We start from the raw sequence: 19,002 nt of genomic DNA, 5'->3' as shown, positions 1-19,002 counted from the left end.
TCTACTTCAACTGTGAGTCTTAAAAATTAAAAAAAAAATCCGTCCTAGAAAACCAACTTTGTGTAGTTATGTTCTCGAAAAGTAAGGGCACATTTTATTTAAAATTGTCATCGAACATTTCAAGCACTTGAAAACCTGACGCATTCCTGAGCAGTGAAATAAAACGGTGAGAAATAATCGGTCGCTGCGTCACGAGATAAAGATAAAGAGTGTGACATTTTTTTTTCGCGGCCAAGAAAGCGTTTCCTCATGCTCGGGGGCATCCTCGTCAGCTGTTGCCCGACTGTTCGCGACTGTTCTCCTACCCTCCTCCTCCTTCTCCTCCTCCTCCTTCTCCTCCTCCTGCACCCCATCGTCATCGTTTGTAGGTGTGTTTTTCACTGTCTTTCTCGAGCGGGCGACATTCGGGCGACATTCAGCGCAGCTGCATCAAACGAAACCTCGCCAAGACAGCTGACAGGCAGCACCGACGGGCCCGAACAGATGTTCAGGTGTGGGGTGGGGGGCGGGTTAAGAATAGTGTTCTGGTTCGAAGGGTCAACTAGCATCCTCCCCGTCATCCACTCGCCCGCCGCCCACCGAAAGGAGAGAGAGAGCGAGCAGAAATTCTAAACCAAACGCTACCCGGCAGGACAATAGCAGACAAATGGCCCTCCCTTCGCGAACAGTTGGCGTACGATCAGCGGTTTCGTTTTATAACTCACTTGCGATGATGCAAGCGACCGTGAAAAACGAAAATGGAATCAAATAAAACACCCACCGGCAAATGTCGCGCGCGACTCGATCGAACGCTCGCATCGATCGAACGCGCGAATCGGTCGCCGCCGCCGCCGAGACAATGGCTATTTTTTGCCACAAACACACACATGCACACCCCTGCATCGAAAGATCACCGATCGGCATCACGTGCATTGGGGGAAAAAGCTTTCCCTCCGCAGCCGGTTTCGAAAGCGTCAGGCGAGATTGTGCGACCGCCAAAAATCGACCAACACCAACAACGCCAGTCTTCGGCAACCCTGCTTTTACTTCTTTGTCTGTGTTTTTGAAAAAAAACAGGAAGACTTTACAAAACTTGTTTTTTCCGAGTTTAACATTTTCCCAAACTACTATCTTCGCCTTCGGTGATGGATAAGTTGCATATAAATACGGTATAGTTATTCTAATAAAACACACTTACCCTGTGTGGATGCGTGAAACCGGCAGCACTCGGATGTTTTAAGCTGAAAAACAGAATGAATATAACGTTAAAATTCAATTGTAACAATTTAATGTTTAAATAAATAAATCTTAATAACATTTAAAAAGCGAAAATTTGAAACTCCAAAGCATTCTTGTACGCGAAATGAAAGCACGAGACCTGTTATGTCATGATGAAAAAAACAACAGTGACTCACCGCCACAGTGTGCGTTGCTGATGAAATAACGTTTTTTTAATGGGAATAATTCCTCCTGATTAAACATTTTAGCAATGTTGTTGGACCAAAATCATCTTGCATATAGTCATCAACAGTTCCACCGGACTTGATTGATTTGCAACCAAATAATGTCCGAAAATAATGTGGTAAAAATGTTTTGATTACCAGAGAAAATTCATTTGACTATGTCCTTACGCTGAATTGAATCCAAAATTTTAATCCTTTGGGATGCTTAGTGTTAACACTTTGTGAAATCGTTTAGACTAGCTGATTGTGTTTGGACATACATTATTGCACCAACAACTAGACTCACATTTTCCCCCGAAAAAGAATATATAACAGCATCAATTAAATAAGTCTCTCTCTCTCTTGCCTTGCGCATTTTTTTGTCATCAGTTTGGTAACAATAACGACATTTCGCGCTTAAACACTAAATCGTTGCTTTGTTTTCCAAAACCGTAGGTTTAATTAATTTTACAAAATAAAATGTTATGGCCTGCTGGATTCAAGTGTAAATTAAACTATAGAAAATTTTCAGCGAAAATACAGACCCCACACGCCAAAAAATTTAAAATAAATAAAAATCACTAGATGGTGTTGACGACCGCTGAACGTTACGCACGAACGCGTTACATGACGTTACACCGGCACCGATTTTTCACCTTTCTCTTCGCCCTGTCCCTGCCGTTTTGCAAAACGAACCGCTTGTACTGTTGCCTTTTTTGCTTTGTTTGTTTGTGTGTGTGTGCGTCGGTTTCTTTTTCTTCGGAATTCTGTTGCCGGCGGGCGGGCGAACAACAAGCGTATTATGAAAGATCACTTTCCAACAGCGCCCACGTATTTTTTATTCGTGCTCGGGTCCGTGTTCTAGCAAAAGACGACGCCGTTCGCTTAAGTTCGGAATGAGATAACAATATTATTTCACATGCCAAATATCATCCTAGCGGAGGGTAAAGGAAGGTTGGTGGGGAATGGGGGGGGGGGGGAGTAAAACAATCCAGCGCGCCACCATGTCGCCTGGGGTTACTTTTCATTCGAGTCGAGGCAAAGGGAGGATTGCGGGATGGGAGGAGGGAAGCGTTCGGGGTCGATGAAATGTGCAAATGTATGTTTGGATGTGTGTGTGTGTGAGTGTGCGTTTATGTTGTTTTTTTCGCGCGATGTTAACGCGACCTGTCACGTCATGATGAAGAAAAACAACCGGGGGGAAAAAAAATATCCACAAGGAAAAGAAAAGGCTTCCGTCAAGCGAGCAACTCAAGAACAAGCGCAAAAAGTGGCAAGCGACCACGCACATTGCTGAACGAAGGTACAAGCATGCCGAGAAAAGAAAAACCCGTGCATTTTCACCATCTTTCCGCAAAGATCACCTTCCAAACGGGGAACGGTTTTGTTTTTCAAACTTTTGTTTCTAATTCCCTCGCAGGGAAGAATACAAGAACGCGCACACACACAAACACACACCCACACGTGTTTTCTAAGCAGACAACCTTTCCATACCCCTCCTACCCACCCGGGCAGGGGAAAAAAGCGTATGCCAGGGTCTGAACGATGTTCACTTTTTCCTTCGGAAAATAAATAATCAAAAGGCAAAATGCCTCTGCTTGTTCCGGAGCAGAATCTCGTGGATCGCACATTTTTCATACTCGGCTATTACAAACCCACGGGCGGGGAGGTGTGGCGAGGGCAAGCGGGGAAGTACAGAATTCCACCCGGACGTTTCGACACACGGACCACTTACATTCGGGGTAGTACTTGTGCCCGAAAGATAAACGGAAGAAGTAAGTTGTTGAAACAGGTTAAGAAACATCCATACATCACCACTTCGCTAAAATGGCACTTAGAGTTGTCTAAAAACACATCGACAAGCCGGGTGCGGCAAGAAATAAGAAAGCATAACCTCTCAAAAACGAGACAAAATTGAATCAAACGTTTAAAATGGAAACAGGTAATGTGTTTTCGAAACAAGCAAAACAAGAACGAAGTTTTGCCCGAAAACAAAATGGAGAAACGATGGACAAATCTACATAGTCCGAAGGGAAATATTCCTAGATAATTTTAAAGGATCATATGATAAGTATAAATAAACATTTTTATAAACAACCTATTTTTACCGAAACAAACAAGGGCATTTAAATATTTAGAAAAAAAAACAAACGTACCGAATGTTTGATGTTGGATCTATTTTTATTTGATAATTTGACCAAACAAAAGATGGACGAATGTGTTAAAATTCCATCAATGCCTAGTGACGGTTTCAACAAATTCGGTGTTGTTTTGGTGATGCTACAAGCGACGTCATCTCGAGTGCATCAAGAGTTGCGTACCGCTCGAAAAAGTTCGCCCCGCTGCAACCTGTTAGAGGATGCACATGCACACACATACACACACTCACTGGCAAGACACGGTGTGATCACGACCGATGCTGGTGTGATGCTCTCGAGAATGATTCCCGGTTTACATTGCCTGCGTTACGTCGGGTCGCCTACGCATCTTTCGTATGCTTACGAGTTTCTTTTCTTTATCCAACCTTCCTACCTTTTCCTAACTCCATCCGGCGGTTTCGTTATGGTTCCACTCTCCCTATTTCCCAGTTTTCTTGTTTCTTTCCTACCAAAGCAGCAGGTTGTTATGATTAAAAAGAGAAATAAAAAGTTCACGCTGGATACAACCGATGGACAAAACTTAAGCCGAACATAAAATAAGTTAAAACTAAAGTAATGGCAACGGGGAAAAATTCAATCTTGGCCATACGACGAAAACCAATGCTTCTCAAAGCATTATAAAATATTACTTCTTTTTGTCGCACGTAACCTATAACACACCATTATACAAACATTATAAATAATATCATTAGCATCGGATAAATATCTACTAAATGGAATAGAGTAATTGGCAAATAAAGAATTGGATTGGGTCAAGAACTGTATCTGAATTTGTGATAGTAGTAGAAAATAGTTTTAACACGTTGACTGCTACGTCACCAAAAAAAAAGGGTGACAGCAGTAACTAGTTCTAAATGTAACATAAAAACTATAGTAATATTCAAGACAAGTTCTGTGGGATGCTAAGTCTTTGCTTAGTCTTCGAAAACCGTCGGTTTAATTAAAGTCACTAACAAATTTTTTTAAAAACAAGATTGTACTAAAAAAGTATGCTAAAAACGCTTGGCAGTCAGCGTGTTTATACCTATATTATATGTACATACGTTTATATTGGTACTAATAACGTCACAATGCACGGCAAACCACCATACATTGTTAATACTAAATTAGAAAAGGAGGAATTTAAACCGTTAAGAGAATACGGTAAAATCCGCAGGACGAAATAATGCGGCAAACCACGAGACCAAAACAGAACTCGCTCTCACACCAGAAATAGTTGACTGTGTCATTTTGGCCGGCTGCATTCCCACCGTGCAAGCGTAACGGTTACGTGAAATCTGCATCAGCTGAGCTTCGAAAGGCAAAGAGCTCCGGTTCGCTCGCGACATTCACAGGCGCTCTCTCGCACCGGGAACACCACCATCGGTATTCCCTGCTCGCTCTAGCACACACACACACGCGCTCGCGCGCTCCCCCCCTTCGCCATCGCTTTCTTTCAACGAAACGTGGTGGAAGGGGTGGGAGGGAGGGGTGGGGGGTTGAAAAAAGAGCATAAAAATTAAAGGAATAACAGCAGCAGCAGCAGCAAGCAGCAGGGAAAGAAAAATAAAACGGGCACACGGGTGCACACAAAGGAAAGCGCCTGCCACAACACGGGTTGGCGGGATGATGGGAAAGGGCGGGAAAGAGGGGTTGAGCAGCGTTCCCTCGAGACATTCCCATGCATACACACGGTGCGCTCGCGAGACAACAAGCCAGGCGGTCGCAGGATTGCGCCGTCAGTCGCTCGGTAGACGCTACGCGGTGGAGACGCCTGGTCAGTCATTTCGGTAGCAGTGGCACAACAACACAACCCCGTCGCGTAACCTCAAAAAAACATACACGCAACTCCGGGAGCGACTGCAAGTATCCATCCGCCGGGTTTTTTTTTTTCGTGTGTGTGTTGCGATTTTCAACCCAATCGAGCCGTGTTTTGTGAGCCGACAAATCAAAAACAAACGCGAAAGGCACAACAAAGCTCGTCCCACCGTGCCTTAGAGTGTTGTGAGTGTTGTGTATGTGCGTGAGTGCGTGTTAGTGTGCATGTAAGTGCGAGTGTAGGATCGTCCCGGTTCCGGTTTATTTCCACGATCAAAAAGCGACCCTGATCAAACCTTCCACCAACCTTTCGGTACGCATCATCCTATTTTGTTTGCGTGCGAGAGATTTCCCGCGGAAAACTCTTGGCGGCAAAGAGTCGAAACTTACCCTTAAGCTACCCCCCCCCCCCCCCCCCCCCCCCGGAATGCATTCATGACAGATGCAACCGCACACCAGCACGAAAAACCGATAGGAGGAAAAAACCAAAACCAAACGAGCTGAAACTTTCAATCAAAAAAGCGACGCGGACGCAGCAAAATGTCCCGCCACGGCTCGACCGCGAAGCGAAACGCACGGCGCAATGTTTTTGTAAACATTCGGTCGCCACTCATTTGCGTCCCCACCCCCACCCTCCGAGAACAGCTGATCGATGGGACAGCTCATCTTCACGGGGGTTTTTTGGGTGATTTTGTCAGTGCATTTGGACATTTTACACTCGCGCTTGACAGCCGGCAGTTGGATACGGTTCTAGCCTCTCGGGGTTGTTTGACTGGTGCCAAATTAAGATAAGAGTGAATAAAAATGGCGGTTTGGCGGGGGTGAAGAAAAAAAAAAAGATTCACTTTGAACAAACCACCAGGCGCCTCCATCGGCGTAGTTTATCATCAGCAGGCAGTCGACAGCGAACGCCGTCATCCGCTCTGAGCGCTAAATACCCTTTCCTTACCTTCATTCCCGTCACCTTTCCCTCCTCCCCACCCTCCGTTTCCCCTCGTCCAACCGCATCCAGGCGGAAAAGTTCCGACCGCACGCGTCTCAAAAGCACGTTGGCTCGTACGGCTCCTCTCGTTGAGCAGCTCATTAAGGGTCATACATTTTTAATGCACGTGCCATACACCCTTTACCAACACCCCCACCCGCCACCACCCGTTCCCCAGGTTTCTTGAAAGTTTTCGCAGGAGAAAGGAGAAACCCTTTTTTGAATCAATTTTCCTCGAGAGATTCTTTCGGCGTGATTTTGCATCACATCGATAATGAAAGCTATTTAAGAGTGTAAGATCAAGGTTTCAATTAAAAGAAAAATCACCGTACCGAAACAGAACGTACCCTCGAGAGTGTGGTTGCAAATATCGCTTTTACGAGTATTTAACACGTTAACTGCCAAGCGTTTTTAAAACGGTTTTTTAGTACAACAATTTTTGATGCAATTTGATTGTAAAACATATACTGAAAGTTGTTTTTAAACAAGCAACAAATAAATCAAGCTGTCCAAAGGATAAATTTGTACATTTACGATAGCTTACCACTGTATTATAGTAATAATATATGAGTTTCGTGACAACTTGCGTCACCCCACCTGTCACCCCATATTTGTAGTGAACGTGTTAAAAGAACAGAAGAATTACACTTGGAAATCAAATTGAATCAGTGCTTAACCTTTTTTTGAGTTTAGAGTATGGAATGGGGAGATAAAACAGAATTCGCTTGATTTAACATTTTATAAAACAAATTATTCAACCAACTATTCTAAATAGAATAATTACTTAGCACATTTTGACGAAGGACGGCTGAAGTTTATTTTAAATTAGTTACTACTTATGAATAGTAGAACTTCTTACTAAATAGGTAGACTGGTTTCAACTCCTTTATGGTTCTTTTACCGAACGCCAACCTGTTTTCTACTTGTTCGAGATTTTTCTTTTCACGAACCCTTGCTAACTAGTTTAGCCTCCCGAGGATAATAAGAGCATTTTTCAGCATCATCACTCGCGAAGGGAAGCAAACCGGATATGATCACCGGTTGGTGGGTGAAAGTTCGTGATTTGGTTTCGTTCGGAGGCAGAAAAAGAAAGAAAATAAAGGCAGCGAGAAAACTGGAAAATCAGTACCAACTCCCCGGGCTAACCTAACTTCTTTTTTTTTTCTTTCTTCTTCCTCTGTTGCAAACGTTTTCATCAGCCGGCTACCTGGGCAGCTTTCTGTCGAACAGCCTGAAGACGCACCAGCTCGAGGTGAACACGGACTCGAAGACGCTACGGCCGATCGCTCGCCTCAAGGAGCCGCGTGAACTGTTCGCACTGCCGAAGGAACGAGACTATGACTGCCCCCAGCAGGCTCCCCGATGGCCCATCGAATGTCAGGTAAGGTGAAGAAGGTGCACAAACATGCAAACACACACACACACACGCACAAGCACCTTCGAGCGAAGCACGATTTCACGCGACGAAAAAAAAAATAAACAACGCAAACACAAGAAAGGTCTACAGCAGACGCTCAGACTAGACAATCCCAACCAACCAAACAAACCGACCAGTGAACAAGAACGAAGGAAAAAAAAACACGGACTGAAAAAACAAAATCAAATGTGTCTATAAAACGAAATGAAAGGAAGCGAAGAAAGGTGTTTAACCGAAGTACGGAACGCGAGACAACCAGGGGTTGGTTTCAATCATGAACCGAATTGAAAGAAAAAACCAACAAAAAAAAAACAAATTCAAACCATTGGCGCGCGATTCCACTTCAAACTTTGACTACCACTCCCTCCCACTCTCTCTATCTCTCTCTCTCTCTCTTCGTGCCTGGAAAATGACTCAACGAAAATTGGGGGTAAAAAGCCGCTCGGGCGAAAGCCGCTGAAAGCTGAACCGGTTGTCTGTGTCGCAAAAGGATTCCGCACCGACACCTGCACACGCACGCCACACACATACACACGTTGTGAGGCGATGGGAAAATCGCATTCAATGGAGGCGCATGGTCGTTCACTTGAAGAGGCGAATGGGAAAAGAAGAAGAAAAAAAAAAGAAAACCCATCCACAAGCAAGCACTCCTAAATTCGAAGACAAAGTTAAATAAAAGAAGTAAAAGAAAAACTAAAGTACAAGCACACACACACACAGAGCAAGGAAGGAGAATGGAATCAAAATTAAACTGCCACATCACGGTTCCTTACTCCTTGTTTGAATTTGTTTTCCATTCATTTTTTTTCTTCCACCGTTTAATTCTCCTTTAAACCCTTGCCCTGGTCGCGATGACACTGCGACCTCGCAACATGTTTCCTAAAAAACAAAACAAACAAAAAACTTACGATAAACCCCCACACAGCTTTCGGTTTTCCCGGCGCTTTGTTGCGATTTTACCCGGTGTATGTTAATTAACGTGCCGCGGAAGGAGATTTTCGTTCTGTTTGCTGCCCTTACGCTTGCCTTATTAGCCAGCTTGCCATCGGGGTTCATTATTACTGCTGCGATTCTCCCGAACGCTGATCAGCGCCGTGCTTTCCGTTTCGAACGGAAAGTAAGACATTAATTATGCATACCAGAACGTCACAGCGGGGGGCCCACCGATTCGGGGAAATGTAGATAAGGGGGTTAGGAAAATACCCCGAAGGCACCCCCAAAGGGGAAAAAACTCGAAACCCGTATGTTATCTTGCTTCTGCCTTTGATTGGGAAGCGCCGCGATCAAAGCATGCGACCGATTTGATTTTGTTGATTCTGACGACAGAATAATTACGCAAGGAAAGATAAAAAATCAAAAGGGAAACGCAACAGAAAAAAAATGGAAAATAATTTTAAAGAGATTAAATTCGACGCAGCAACGATCTACTCACTCTTGGCTTTAAACTTTGTTCTTTACAATGAAGAGGTGTCGCTTTGTACGGTTGGGGAGCTTAAACTGCTTCAATTTCTGAAGTTTTCCAGTTTCCAGTTTTCATCCTTGAGGTTAACTGGTTTGCTTTAAAAACCGTAAATAATTTACCTGTTTACCATCTGATCTTTGATCAATTCAATCATCTTGGAAACCGTTAAAAGATATATTGTTTACCATATTTTCATCTTACGCTTTATTGGTTTGTTGACAAATTATCAATAAAATATGTATTTAGTAGTTTGCCATTTTAACATCTATTTGGTTTGTTTTCAAAATACATTTCAATAAGTATATAAATATATCGATTTTTTTTTCCTTTCTGATTTGGAAAGCGCTTCCAACTTGCAGTTCGCGAAATTGTTCCAGCAGGTTTTGACGCCACATAAAGCATAAAAAATAAAAACAAAAACAAACTTCTCCCTCCCTTGTGCTGCTAATTATATGACGCAGAGGGCCCCTAAAAACACGGAATCGCGTACATTGCGTGACGTGTAGCGCATTCGGCTTAGGAAACTATATTTAGTTTCGGTTGTGGCCTTTTGTGACGTTTAGTTTAAGGGTGGGAGGGACGGGTGGAAGAGTGGCTTTATTTTTATTTTTCTGCTTTCATCTGATGATTTATTGCAACGGAAAAGACCGGCTTTTTCCCACTACCCCGAAACGTATGCAGAGTGCACACACGCATATGCACACACATACACACACATGCATACATAAAAACACACACACACAAATAGGCATGGAGCGTATTGGAGCTGCTTTGGGATTGGTTTGGAGAAAGTTTTCTTCTTCAAACGAACTGGCGAACTCCTTTCCGATCGGAAAAGCAGAGCAGATTGAGGGAAAAGAAGGGGGAAAAACTCATTTTTCCACTGGAAAATTATTCCACCTCCATTTTAAAGCCGCGCCGGGGTCGAATGTCCGAGCGAAACTGATTTCCCCACGCGCCCTGCGGAGCCTTGAAACTTTCCAGCTTTTCCGCGCGGGCTTGTACTTTTTGCAGGCGGAAAATGAAAGTACAACCGCTTGAAGCCCATGGGCACTGGTTTGGACGTCTCCCCGGACACTCCCCTCCCCCCCACCCCACCAGCATCAGACAAATCTCCTATCGTGCGCGCCGCGAAAACTTTTCATCGCAATCGCGCGCTGTTGTAGCGAAGTGGTGAAGGAAAAATGGAAAATGTAAAGGAAAAAAAAAACCACACACTTTCTCGACATACGCCAGTCAGAGGGTAAGCACTCACGCAAACACACGTACACGTGCACGGACCCACAAGGATTTCCCGGGAATGCCTTCGTTTCCGAGAGGTTGGATTGGTTAAATATGAAGATCAAAGGGAACCTCCTTTCGGAGTCGAAGCCGTCGTTGGCCAGAGGGTGGTTGGAGGAGGTGAAATTAATTTACCCTCTCGCCCACAAATCCCTCCCACAACCCCCGAGCCATCCCCAAAACCACAGACGAGTCTCGGCCAACAGAGGAGCCCTGGATGGTACGTTTATTTATTACTCGCTCGGTTTCGTTTCTTCTTCCTGTTGTTGTCGTTCCACGTCAACGTTTTGGGAGATTTTCTTTTTCCCACCCCGCCTCGGGGGGAAACACTCCGCACAGCACCTCGCAAGTGCCGTACCTTTATGCTTTTGTGCGGGAAGCATTCTTTGGTTCGTTATTTTTCGGAAATACTCTTTTTGGGTTTTCCAACCGATGCCGACAGAGGGCGCCGCCCAAAGCCGAATAAAAATTCCATCAGCAAAGCCTTCCAATTACGGAGAAATTTCCCCTCGTACCCCTCTCTTGCTTCGAGAGCTACCGATTGGCTTTCTTCTGGAAGGCCAAAGAAAAGAATGTGCCGATCGAAGAAATTGGAATCCATAATAACCGATAAGGTATACCCCCCGGCCGCTTCGTCCTGGCACCTACGTTCATCGAAGCACACACACACACACACACATACACCAAACGTGCTCAATCCGTGGAACATGCAATTTCGGGTATTCCATTAAAATAAGGTACAATGACTTCTGTCCGTTGCCCCTTTCCAGTTCACTCGCTTGTTTTTTCTTCCCCCGTCTACGGGAAGCGCGAAGAGCTAAATTTAGACCTCACAAGCCCACCCTTTGCGCTCTCCCTTCCCGGTGTCTATTCATCACGAAAAACGGAGGGAAAACCCCGTTTTCCTAGCGTAGACGGCAGAACAGAGGAAATAAATAAAAAAAGACACGGGAAAGCCCGGGTGGCCCACTAAAAGGGCTCAGAATCGATCCGATTTACCACCCACCCCCACCCGTATGCTTCCTCCCCCCGCCTCCCTTGTCCCTGTGCCTTGGATTGCCCTCGGCAAAGAGGTGTGCGATGATAATGCCCCTTGCCCTGGCGGGTTTTCCACCGACACAAAAGGCTCCGGCAAAGGTAAGGGAGGGGGAGGGAACGAAATGTGGGAGAAGTTGTCAAGTACAACAGCACACTGGGCGCAACGAACTGGCACGGTTATCATCTTTCCTTGATTCAATCCACCGTCCAAGTTACGTCACCGCAAAACGAAACAAAATCACTCACGAACGGCTTGTTTTTCGATTGAAAAACCTTTTTTCACACCTACACACCGAACGACCTCCCCCCTGCTTCCTGAACGTCCACCGAAGGAGAACCGATCGTGTACATTCGGTCGGTTTCGTTATCGGTTCATTTAAATTGCTAATACGAACTGCTAGCCCGGAGCTAGCGTTTTTTTCCCTTTTGGCTGGTCTAGTCAATCGCCTAATTGCGGTATGCTACGTTTAACGTGTTGCCAAGCTGCTAATTGCACCAGCACTTGCTAACGATAGGCTACGATCGCACTAATCCCTTGTCTGGAGCTAAATTTGGTCGAAAAGGTCACCATTGGAAACGTCTTTCGGGAGTTCAAGGAACCACAAGGAGCTGATTTTTTGGTCCTAGCGTAGGCGATACATGCGCATTTAATATTCCATGGTACAGAAAGTACGAACATCGTTAACATATATTAATGACGTACACTCGGCGTGCTTCGATACATGGAAATTAAATGAAACGGAAAGGTTAGAAAGCAACATTAACATACGTTGCTGAATATGAAACGCAACAAAACACGATGAAAAGGGATTGGCGCTTGAAGAAGTGCGCAATGAATAATACAAAACATTTGAAAACGGTTGGGGAGGACAGGAGGATCAAGTTCTAGTGTGGAATAAAATCTAAACAACGACATAGTATTGCTTTTCGGAACAAATTCCCGTATGCTTTGGAGCGGTCTATTTCAAAATGTTACAATTTTTCATACTTTTGTAATATTTTGAGGATCTTTAGAACATCATTATTTGATTATCTTTGGGTGTTTTTACTTTTTGATTACTATTGATAATTCAAAAATGATTTAACACGTTGCCTGGCAAGCGTTTTTACCACACTTTTTACTACAATCTTTTTTAACAAAATGAGTTTATAACATTTATTAAACCGACGGTTTTTTTAAAAGCAAAGACTTAGCATCCCAAAGAGTTGATATTAAATATTACTATAATTTTTATGTAGCATTTTCATTTATTTATGGGATAAAAACTTTTTAGAACCAATGACAAGGTGTTAAATGTGTTTTCAACATTCATTTTTTCGGAAGAAAACAGAAATTGAATACAAAAGTACATGTTTGGAAAATAGAAATAGATTTTTTACGTTAAAAAGTGACACCTCTAATTGATTTTAGAGTTGCGTATGCCTGAACTTTACAGAGTTTGTTTTCGTTCCATGCTTTGTTCAAACTTTGGATGCGTTACTATGTAAATTAGAAATGAGAAAAGCCTTTGCTTGAAATTAACCACTATTACAACAACAACAAATCAAAACAAATACGGGTTAGCTCAAAAGTTGATAATACAAGAGGGAAGACATCTTTACAAAAGATGAATGAAATGTTTGTGTTTAAATGGTAAGAATGTATAAATTATACTTTACTGAACTAAATGAGGAGGAAATGAGAACAAACCAAGTGAAATTTAACTCGCCGAAAGTAAAGACAAAAAGGACGATAACAAAGGCTAAAGCTCCCGCTTTATTATCCTCGAGTTTCCCGAAGCTAAACCCTACATAAGACCAAGCAGACACCGCTCACCTAGTAGCATTTGCTGATTGATATTTTTACAAAACTGTTTACATCGACAGGTACTCGAGGAGCGCGTGTACCATCTGGATGACGCACCGGAAACGCCGGAACCGTACTACCAGCCGACCGGGAAGGAGTTACAGCCGCGCCCGGTAGGCGAGGAGAACGGCATCATCGTGTACAACTACAATCCCACCAGCGCCGTCCACTACGTAAGTGACCCTCTAGGCGCGCGTCCCACTAATAGCAGATAAGCCCGCAGCAGATCAGATACCGAGATCCAATCGCCTTAGCCGCCCCCGTGTTGTCCGTGACGTTTCCGTGTCGCCCACCGCTCGCTCTCGCTGTGTTTCGCTGTGTTGCTGTTGGTGTGTGTGTGCGTGTGTCTATTTCTCTGTTTCTGTACATATTGTGCTCGTCCTTCCTGCTGCCGTTGCGCTTTGCCATTCGTACGAACGACGACGGAAAACACACCTCTTCCATTAGCAAACACCAACTCCCAGTGGCCAGCTCGCTTACCAAAACGGAGCGGGAGGAAGAGGGTGGACGGGTCGAGGAAGGCAGACGAAGGGGAGAGAAGGTGATCCCAAGAGCGTGCATATCATTAACCGGTCCAGTCGAGTCCAGTGTGCTGTCCTCGTGTGTCCTGCACGAGCCATCGTTAAAGCGGCCGGCGCCAGAAAGACGAAGTTCGTAAACAAATACTAAATGTCCCGCTGCCCCACTGCCCCGCATCCTTCCCCAACCGCATCGCCACCCGCACACATACACACTAGTGATGGGAAATCGGGAATGGACTCCGACTCCGCTTTTGCTAAAACCACTCCCAAATCCGTATACCCTTATTACACGATGACTTTTACTGTCATCTTAGCTCAGCAGTTTTCTGTCAAAATAGACCCTTGGCAGCGCGCTTGACATAAAGGCGTTTGACACAAAGTTCAGCCAAATGGGTTTTGCAGTTCTTTGATCATTTTATGTTCAAATTTAGCGTATTGTTCAACTTAGAGTAGCGAACAAAACCTGTTGTAACCAACAGAGCAAAAAGTAAACAAATCGCCAATTTGACATAAACATTTCAGTCGAAAGCAAATCGAAACCGGTCGTGCCCGGTGACCGCAAAAGTGCTATCAAACACGATTAGACACTACTTTCCAAAATCGAATGACAGTAATATTAGGTGGAATCGCATACGGATTTGTTTAGTTAACTATCGTTTAATTTGTCGTCTAGCGTTTATTTTCGAAGAATTGGATGCATTTGTCAATCGTTTTCGTCGAAATAAATTGTCATTGTAATCAGTACAAACGATCGTTTAAATTACATAAATCCGTATGCGATTCCACCTATTGCTCCACTAATAAGGGTATTAAAAAAGCTGGATTCAACTTCGGATTGCTCCTGCCAAATCCGGATTGTTCCAGCTAAGCTCAGATTGCTCCTACGTTGTTGATAAACACGTTTACTGCCACGTCACCCATTTCGCGGGTGACACCAGCAATCAACATCAGCCTTTTACACTAAAATAGTAGTGCAGTAATATATTTGAAGGCTATAATTTTATCAAAAAAGATTGTATTAAAAAAAATTGTTTAAAGACGCTCGGAAGTCAACGTACTTTAAGAAAAAATCTGCGGTCGCTTACACTTGCCTTGCAATACGCATTTGTACCAACTAATACTAGTACTAAATATTGGTAACAGAAAACATAAATCGGTAAACAGAGTTTGATCTGGATTCGTACCGGAGTCGGATCGCTCCAAAACCGGTCGCAGACCCTTTTTGCCCATCACTTATACACACACAGTTTAAGATTTGCCTCCCGGGAAATCCCAGCTTCTCCTCGCGAATCGCTTGGGCAGTGTCCGTGTGTGTGTGTGCGTGTTTATGTTTGTCTTTGTGCTCATTATCGAGACATGATGACGTACGTGAACCACCGCTTGAACCGCTCGCTCTGCCTCTGCTGTTGCGTTCTGTGTTTACCGCTATTTCTATTTAGTTAGTTTTCCTTTCCATTGTTTTCTTTTTTTTTTTGTTCTGTCTATTGCTCTTCGGTTCTATTTTTTCTCGTCCACCTCGACGCCTACACTGACGATCGACTGACCCCACACCGAACACCGCCCCTACCACGTTTCATCCACCACCATTTCTTATCGCTTCTGCACATGTTGATGCATGCGGTATGCGCATCACTGTTCACCACCGACCAATGCCTCCAACCTTCACCTACCCTCCCTTACATCCCTACGTCCCTTCCTGCCTGGCACAGCATGGTGACGACGGTTCGCCATCGACGCCGCCACCGGAAGCGTTGGCAGAGGAGGAGGAGACCGGTCAGGGACGGCGGAAGTCGCCGCAACCGTTGGAGGCGATGCCACCGACGCCACCGCCTGACGCGGAGTACCTTACGCTGCGCCAGCTGCGCATACTCCGCCGCCGGTTACTGCGGCAGCAGCGACAGCTGGCGGCGCGAGTTCTCCAGTGGGAACCAAGCGAGTACGACGACTACCAGTACTCGTACGACGAGATGAACGATACGCGCGAGGTGCGACCGTACGATGAGCAAAATGAGTGCCTGACGGCAGCAGGCTCGGCAGGCGATAGCAGCGAGCTGGAGCCGCTGCAGCCTCACCTAGAACTGGACGCGTCGGTGAGATGTTCCGAAACCCCCGAACGCCAAGTGAGGATCGTAGAGATCGACAACGCTTTTGGCGCTCCCGGGAATGGCTACGCCACTGACAGTACCGTCGCTGAAGACGAAGATTGTGTAAAGACGCGGGAAGTGGTGCTGGAACTACAACGGGACACGAGCTGTAGCTCGAAGGAAGGCATAGGTGTCGATTGTTTTGAACCCCTTGAAATGGTAGTACCAAGGGGTACCGCGCTGGGACCTGATATTCCCGAAGGAGGCTCAGAATGTTCTGGAGCTCCAGAGGACACTACCCAGGTTGATGGTGAAGAGGGTGTTGACGCCCATTTGGAAGATCCTGAAACTCCTTGCGCAGTGTTTGAACCTGAGGTTCCAGCCATAGCGCTTGACACGCACAGCAGTAGCACGAGCTGTAGCCCAGAAGTTGGCCCTAGATCTCCATTCGAACGAAAACGAGACCTGGTACTGGCCGTTCCAGGACTTCAGAAGACCGCTAGCAGCTGCAGCAACGACTACTATAGCGTCGACGATTGCGACAACGAGTCGGACGACTCGGAGGGCGAGCAGAGTGCACCACCACGACCACCAACATCACCACCACCTTCATCGGCGCTCGGCGAGAGTGGTGTTCTCGGGCACGGTGCGGTCAACAGCGACTACACTACTAACCCATCGGCTTACGATTTCTGTCCGCAGTTTAGCCGCTCGACCGTCGGTGGCTCGAAGGCTCAGCCAGCCGCCCATCCGACGCCGCTCGACCCGGACGACCTGGTGTTCGAGTCGCGCTTCGAGAGCGGTAACCTCGGCCGGGCGATCAAGATCACACCGACGTACTACGAGCTCTACCTGCGCCCGGATATGTACACCAACCGGCACACGCAGTGGTTCTACTTCCAGGTCAAGAACACCAAGGCGAAGGTGGTCTACAGGTAAGTCCCCACCGTTCTATCTCTTAGTCCTCCTGAACTCGTCATAAACCCTCACCTTTTCGGGTGTAACCATTACGTAACCAGTGTCTTGCTATATAAAACAAACAGCTGGGTGTCACCAGTTCACAGGATCGTCTTTCATCAACCGGTTCAGACCACCCATCAATGGTCAAGTCGATATATTTCCGCGTGCTGATGGAAACCGATCTCTGGCAGGCCGTGTGCAAAACGCGCGACACGTCGCTCTGGCAGCTCGGGCAGGGTGTCATCTTACATCTATTCGAGACATCCCACGCTCCAAAGTGATCAGTTGTGGATTCGCGTCGATTCGATTCGTGTGCGTGTGTGTGTGTATCGCTCCATCATCGCCCAAAGAGCACGGCCACCGCTCCTTCCTCCCCTGTCCCAGCGAACGACACATACAAGCGCCCGCCATTAATTACTTCCCCGAGAGGAGCGCTGGGCGTTCCCTGGTCGTGTATAAATATCCACACACGCGCACCAAGCGATCGGAGCGTGTTGTTTGCAAGCGCAGAAATGGCCGGATTATTGCGCTTAACGATCCGACGCACCGCCAGCGTCGGGACCATCTCCATCAACAAATGCGCCCCGGACGGTAGCGTCGTCGGGCTGACAACAGCTGATTTTCCGGCTGTTCCCTGGGATCCCCCGAGCGTCGCGCAAAGAGTTCCGTGTTTTGCTGCTCGCACAACACGACGGTGGGGGGTTCGGGGTGATGGTGGGATGATGTTTTGCTCGCCGGGGTTTGCGGATTTTCTCGGGATTTTCTGCTCAGCAGCAACTCGGAACCTTTCGACAGAGCCATTTGGCGCGTGCATGTTGTTCTCTGGTAGACCGGGCGAGACCATCCAATACCAGGCCCAAAGAAGAGGGGGGAGAGAGTGGAACGGGGACAGGAGCAGGACACGGCGCGCACACCAATTAAGTCGACGCAGCTGCCACCGATGTGACTATCGGCTCCATCTTTTCGTCGTTCATCTTGTGGTTTGTTTTTCGAGTTTTTGATGTTAATTTCTTCTCGGGAGAAGCGAACCGGCGACCGTTTGCATGGATTCGCCCGCTATAAATAGCGCCCTACAACCAGCGACACTGTCACCGGACCGGACTCTGGCTCCCGTAGCGCGCAGTATGTCATCTTCCGGCCGTGTTACGGTCCCTTTCCGAAATGGAAACTGCAAGCGTGCCCGATCGGGCGATATATTGTGCGAAACATGTGAATCTTACGCCCCATCGGGACGGTTCCTACTCCTCATCTTGCCATAAGCACATGCCGTACACGTTGTGCATTTCGTTCGATGCGAAATGAAACGGAACAGACACGCATGAACCTTTTATTGCTACTACCGTGTTTATTTTCCTAAATCAAAAACCATGCTGGCGGCGCTAGGTGTGCTGGAACCTGGCTCTGCCTGCTTCGTCTCCTTCGCTGGCGCTATTTTAAGCGCCATTGCGAACGGCTGAACAGTTGTTTGGCAACCGAAGGCCATGCTTTTTTCTCCAAAGACGGCCAAAGAAGCGAACCGTGAAGAAAGACCACGGGAAAACCTGACGAATTTAAGTCCACATGACGTCCAGTTGCCATAATACAACCTATACTTACCTATACCTATAAAGAAAATGAGAAAGTTCTTGCAGCAAACTAAACTTTACATTAATTTTTAAGTATATTACTTTGTTTACATGTTTCACCTGTCCCAATAACACTTCTTTTTACGTCAATTTAAACAATAAACAGCTGGCAAATTTCTCTAAGTCCTTATTACTATAGTTTTTGGTAGCTTTCGACTAAACTATACTACCAATATGTCTATGAATCTCAGGTTTGCCTGACTTTCAGTGAACTTATGAGCGCAACCTCATTTAGAACTATATATTCATTCACCAAACCAAGGTTGACTTATAGCAATGGAACAGAGTGTCTCTACGGCATCGAGCTTAACCCATTTTCTAAATGCTCCGTAGAACTCTTTTGCGAATATATACCAATTCTACGTTATCTAGACCCATAAAAAGGAATTGCTTTAACCGTTGTTTCAAT

General features: G+C 45.8%; 2 protein-coding genes across 2 annotated transcripts in view; one reads left to right on the top strand and one right to left on the bottom strand.

Moving 5' to 3' along the window:
• The window catches only part of LOC131291182 (glutamine-dependent NAD(+) synthetase), a 43,938-nt gene that overhangs the window by 15,117 nt on the left and 9,819 nt on the right, over positions 1-19,002 (bottom strand). The window contains exon 3 of the mRNA XM_058320373.1: positions 1,178-1,220. The gene's annotated coding sequence lies outside the window, so the exon portion shown is untranslated. The remainder of the gene's footprint in view (positions 1-1,177; positions 1,221-19,002) is intronic.
• LOC131290362 (cytosolic carboxypeptidase 2-like) overlaps positions 1-19,002 on the top strand; it is a 31,086-nt gene that overhangs the window by 3,001 nt on the left and 9,083 nt on the right. The window contains exons 2-4 of the mRNA XM_058319512.1: positions 7,559-7,740; positions 13,424-13,576; positions 16,711-16,943. Of these exons, the coding sequence (XP_058175495.1) occupies positions 7,559-7,740; positions 13,424-13,576; positions 16,711-16,943 (568 nt within the window). The remainder of the gene's footprint in view (positions 1-7,558; positions 7,741-13,423; positions 13,577-16,710; positions 16,944-19,002) is intronic.

The sequence above is a fragment of the Anopheles ziemanni genome, chromosome X (assembly GCF_943734765.1).
Source record: "Anopheles ziemanni chromosome X, idAnoZiCoDA_A2_x.2, whole genome shotgun sequence".
Taxonomy (NCBI): Eukaryota; Metazoa; Arthropoda; class Insecta; order Diptera; family Culicidae; genus Anopheles; species Anopheles ziemanni.
This window is presented reverse-complemented; position numbering and strand designations above follow the sequence as displayed.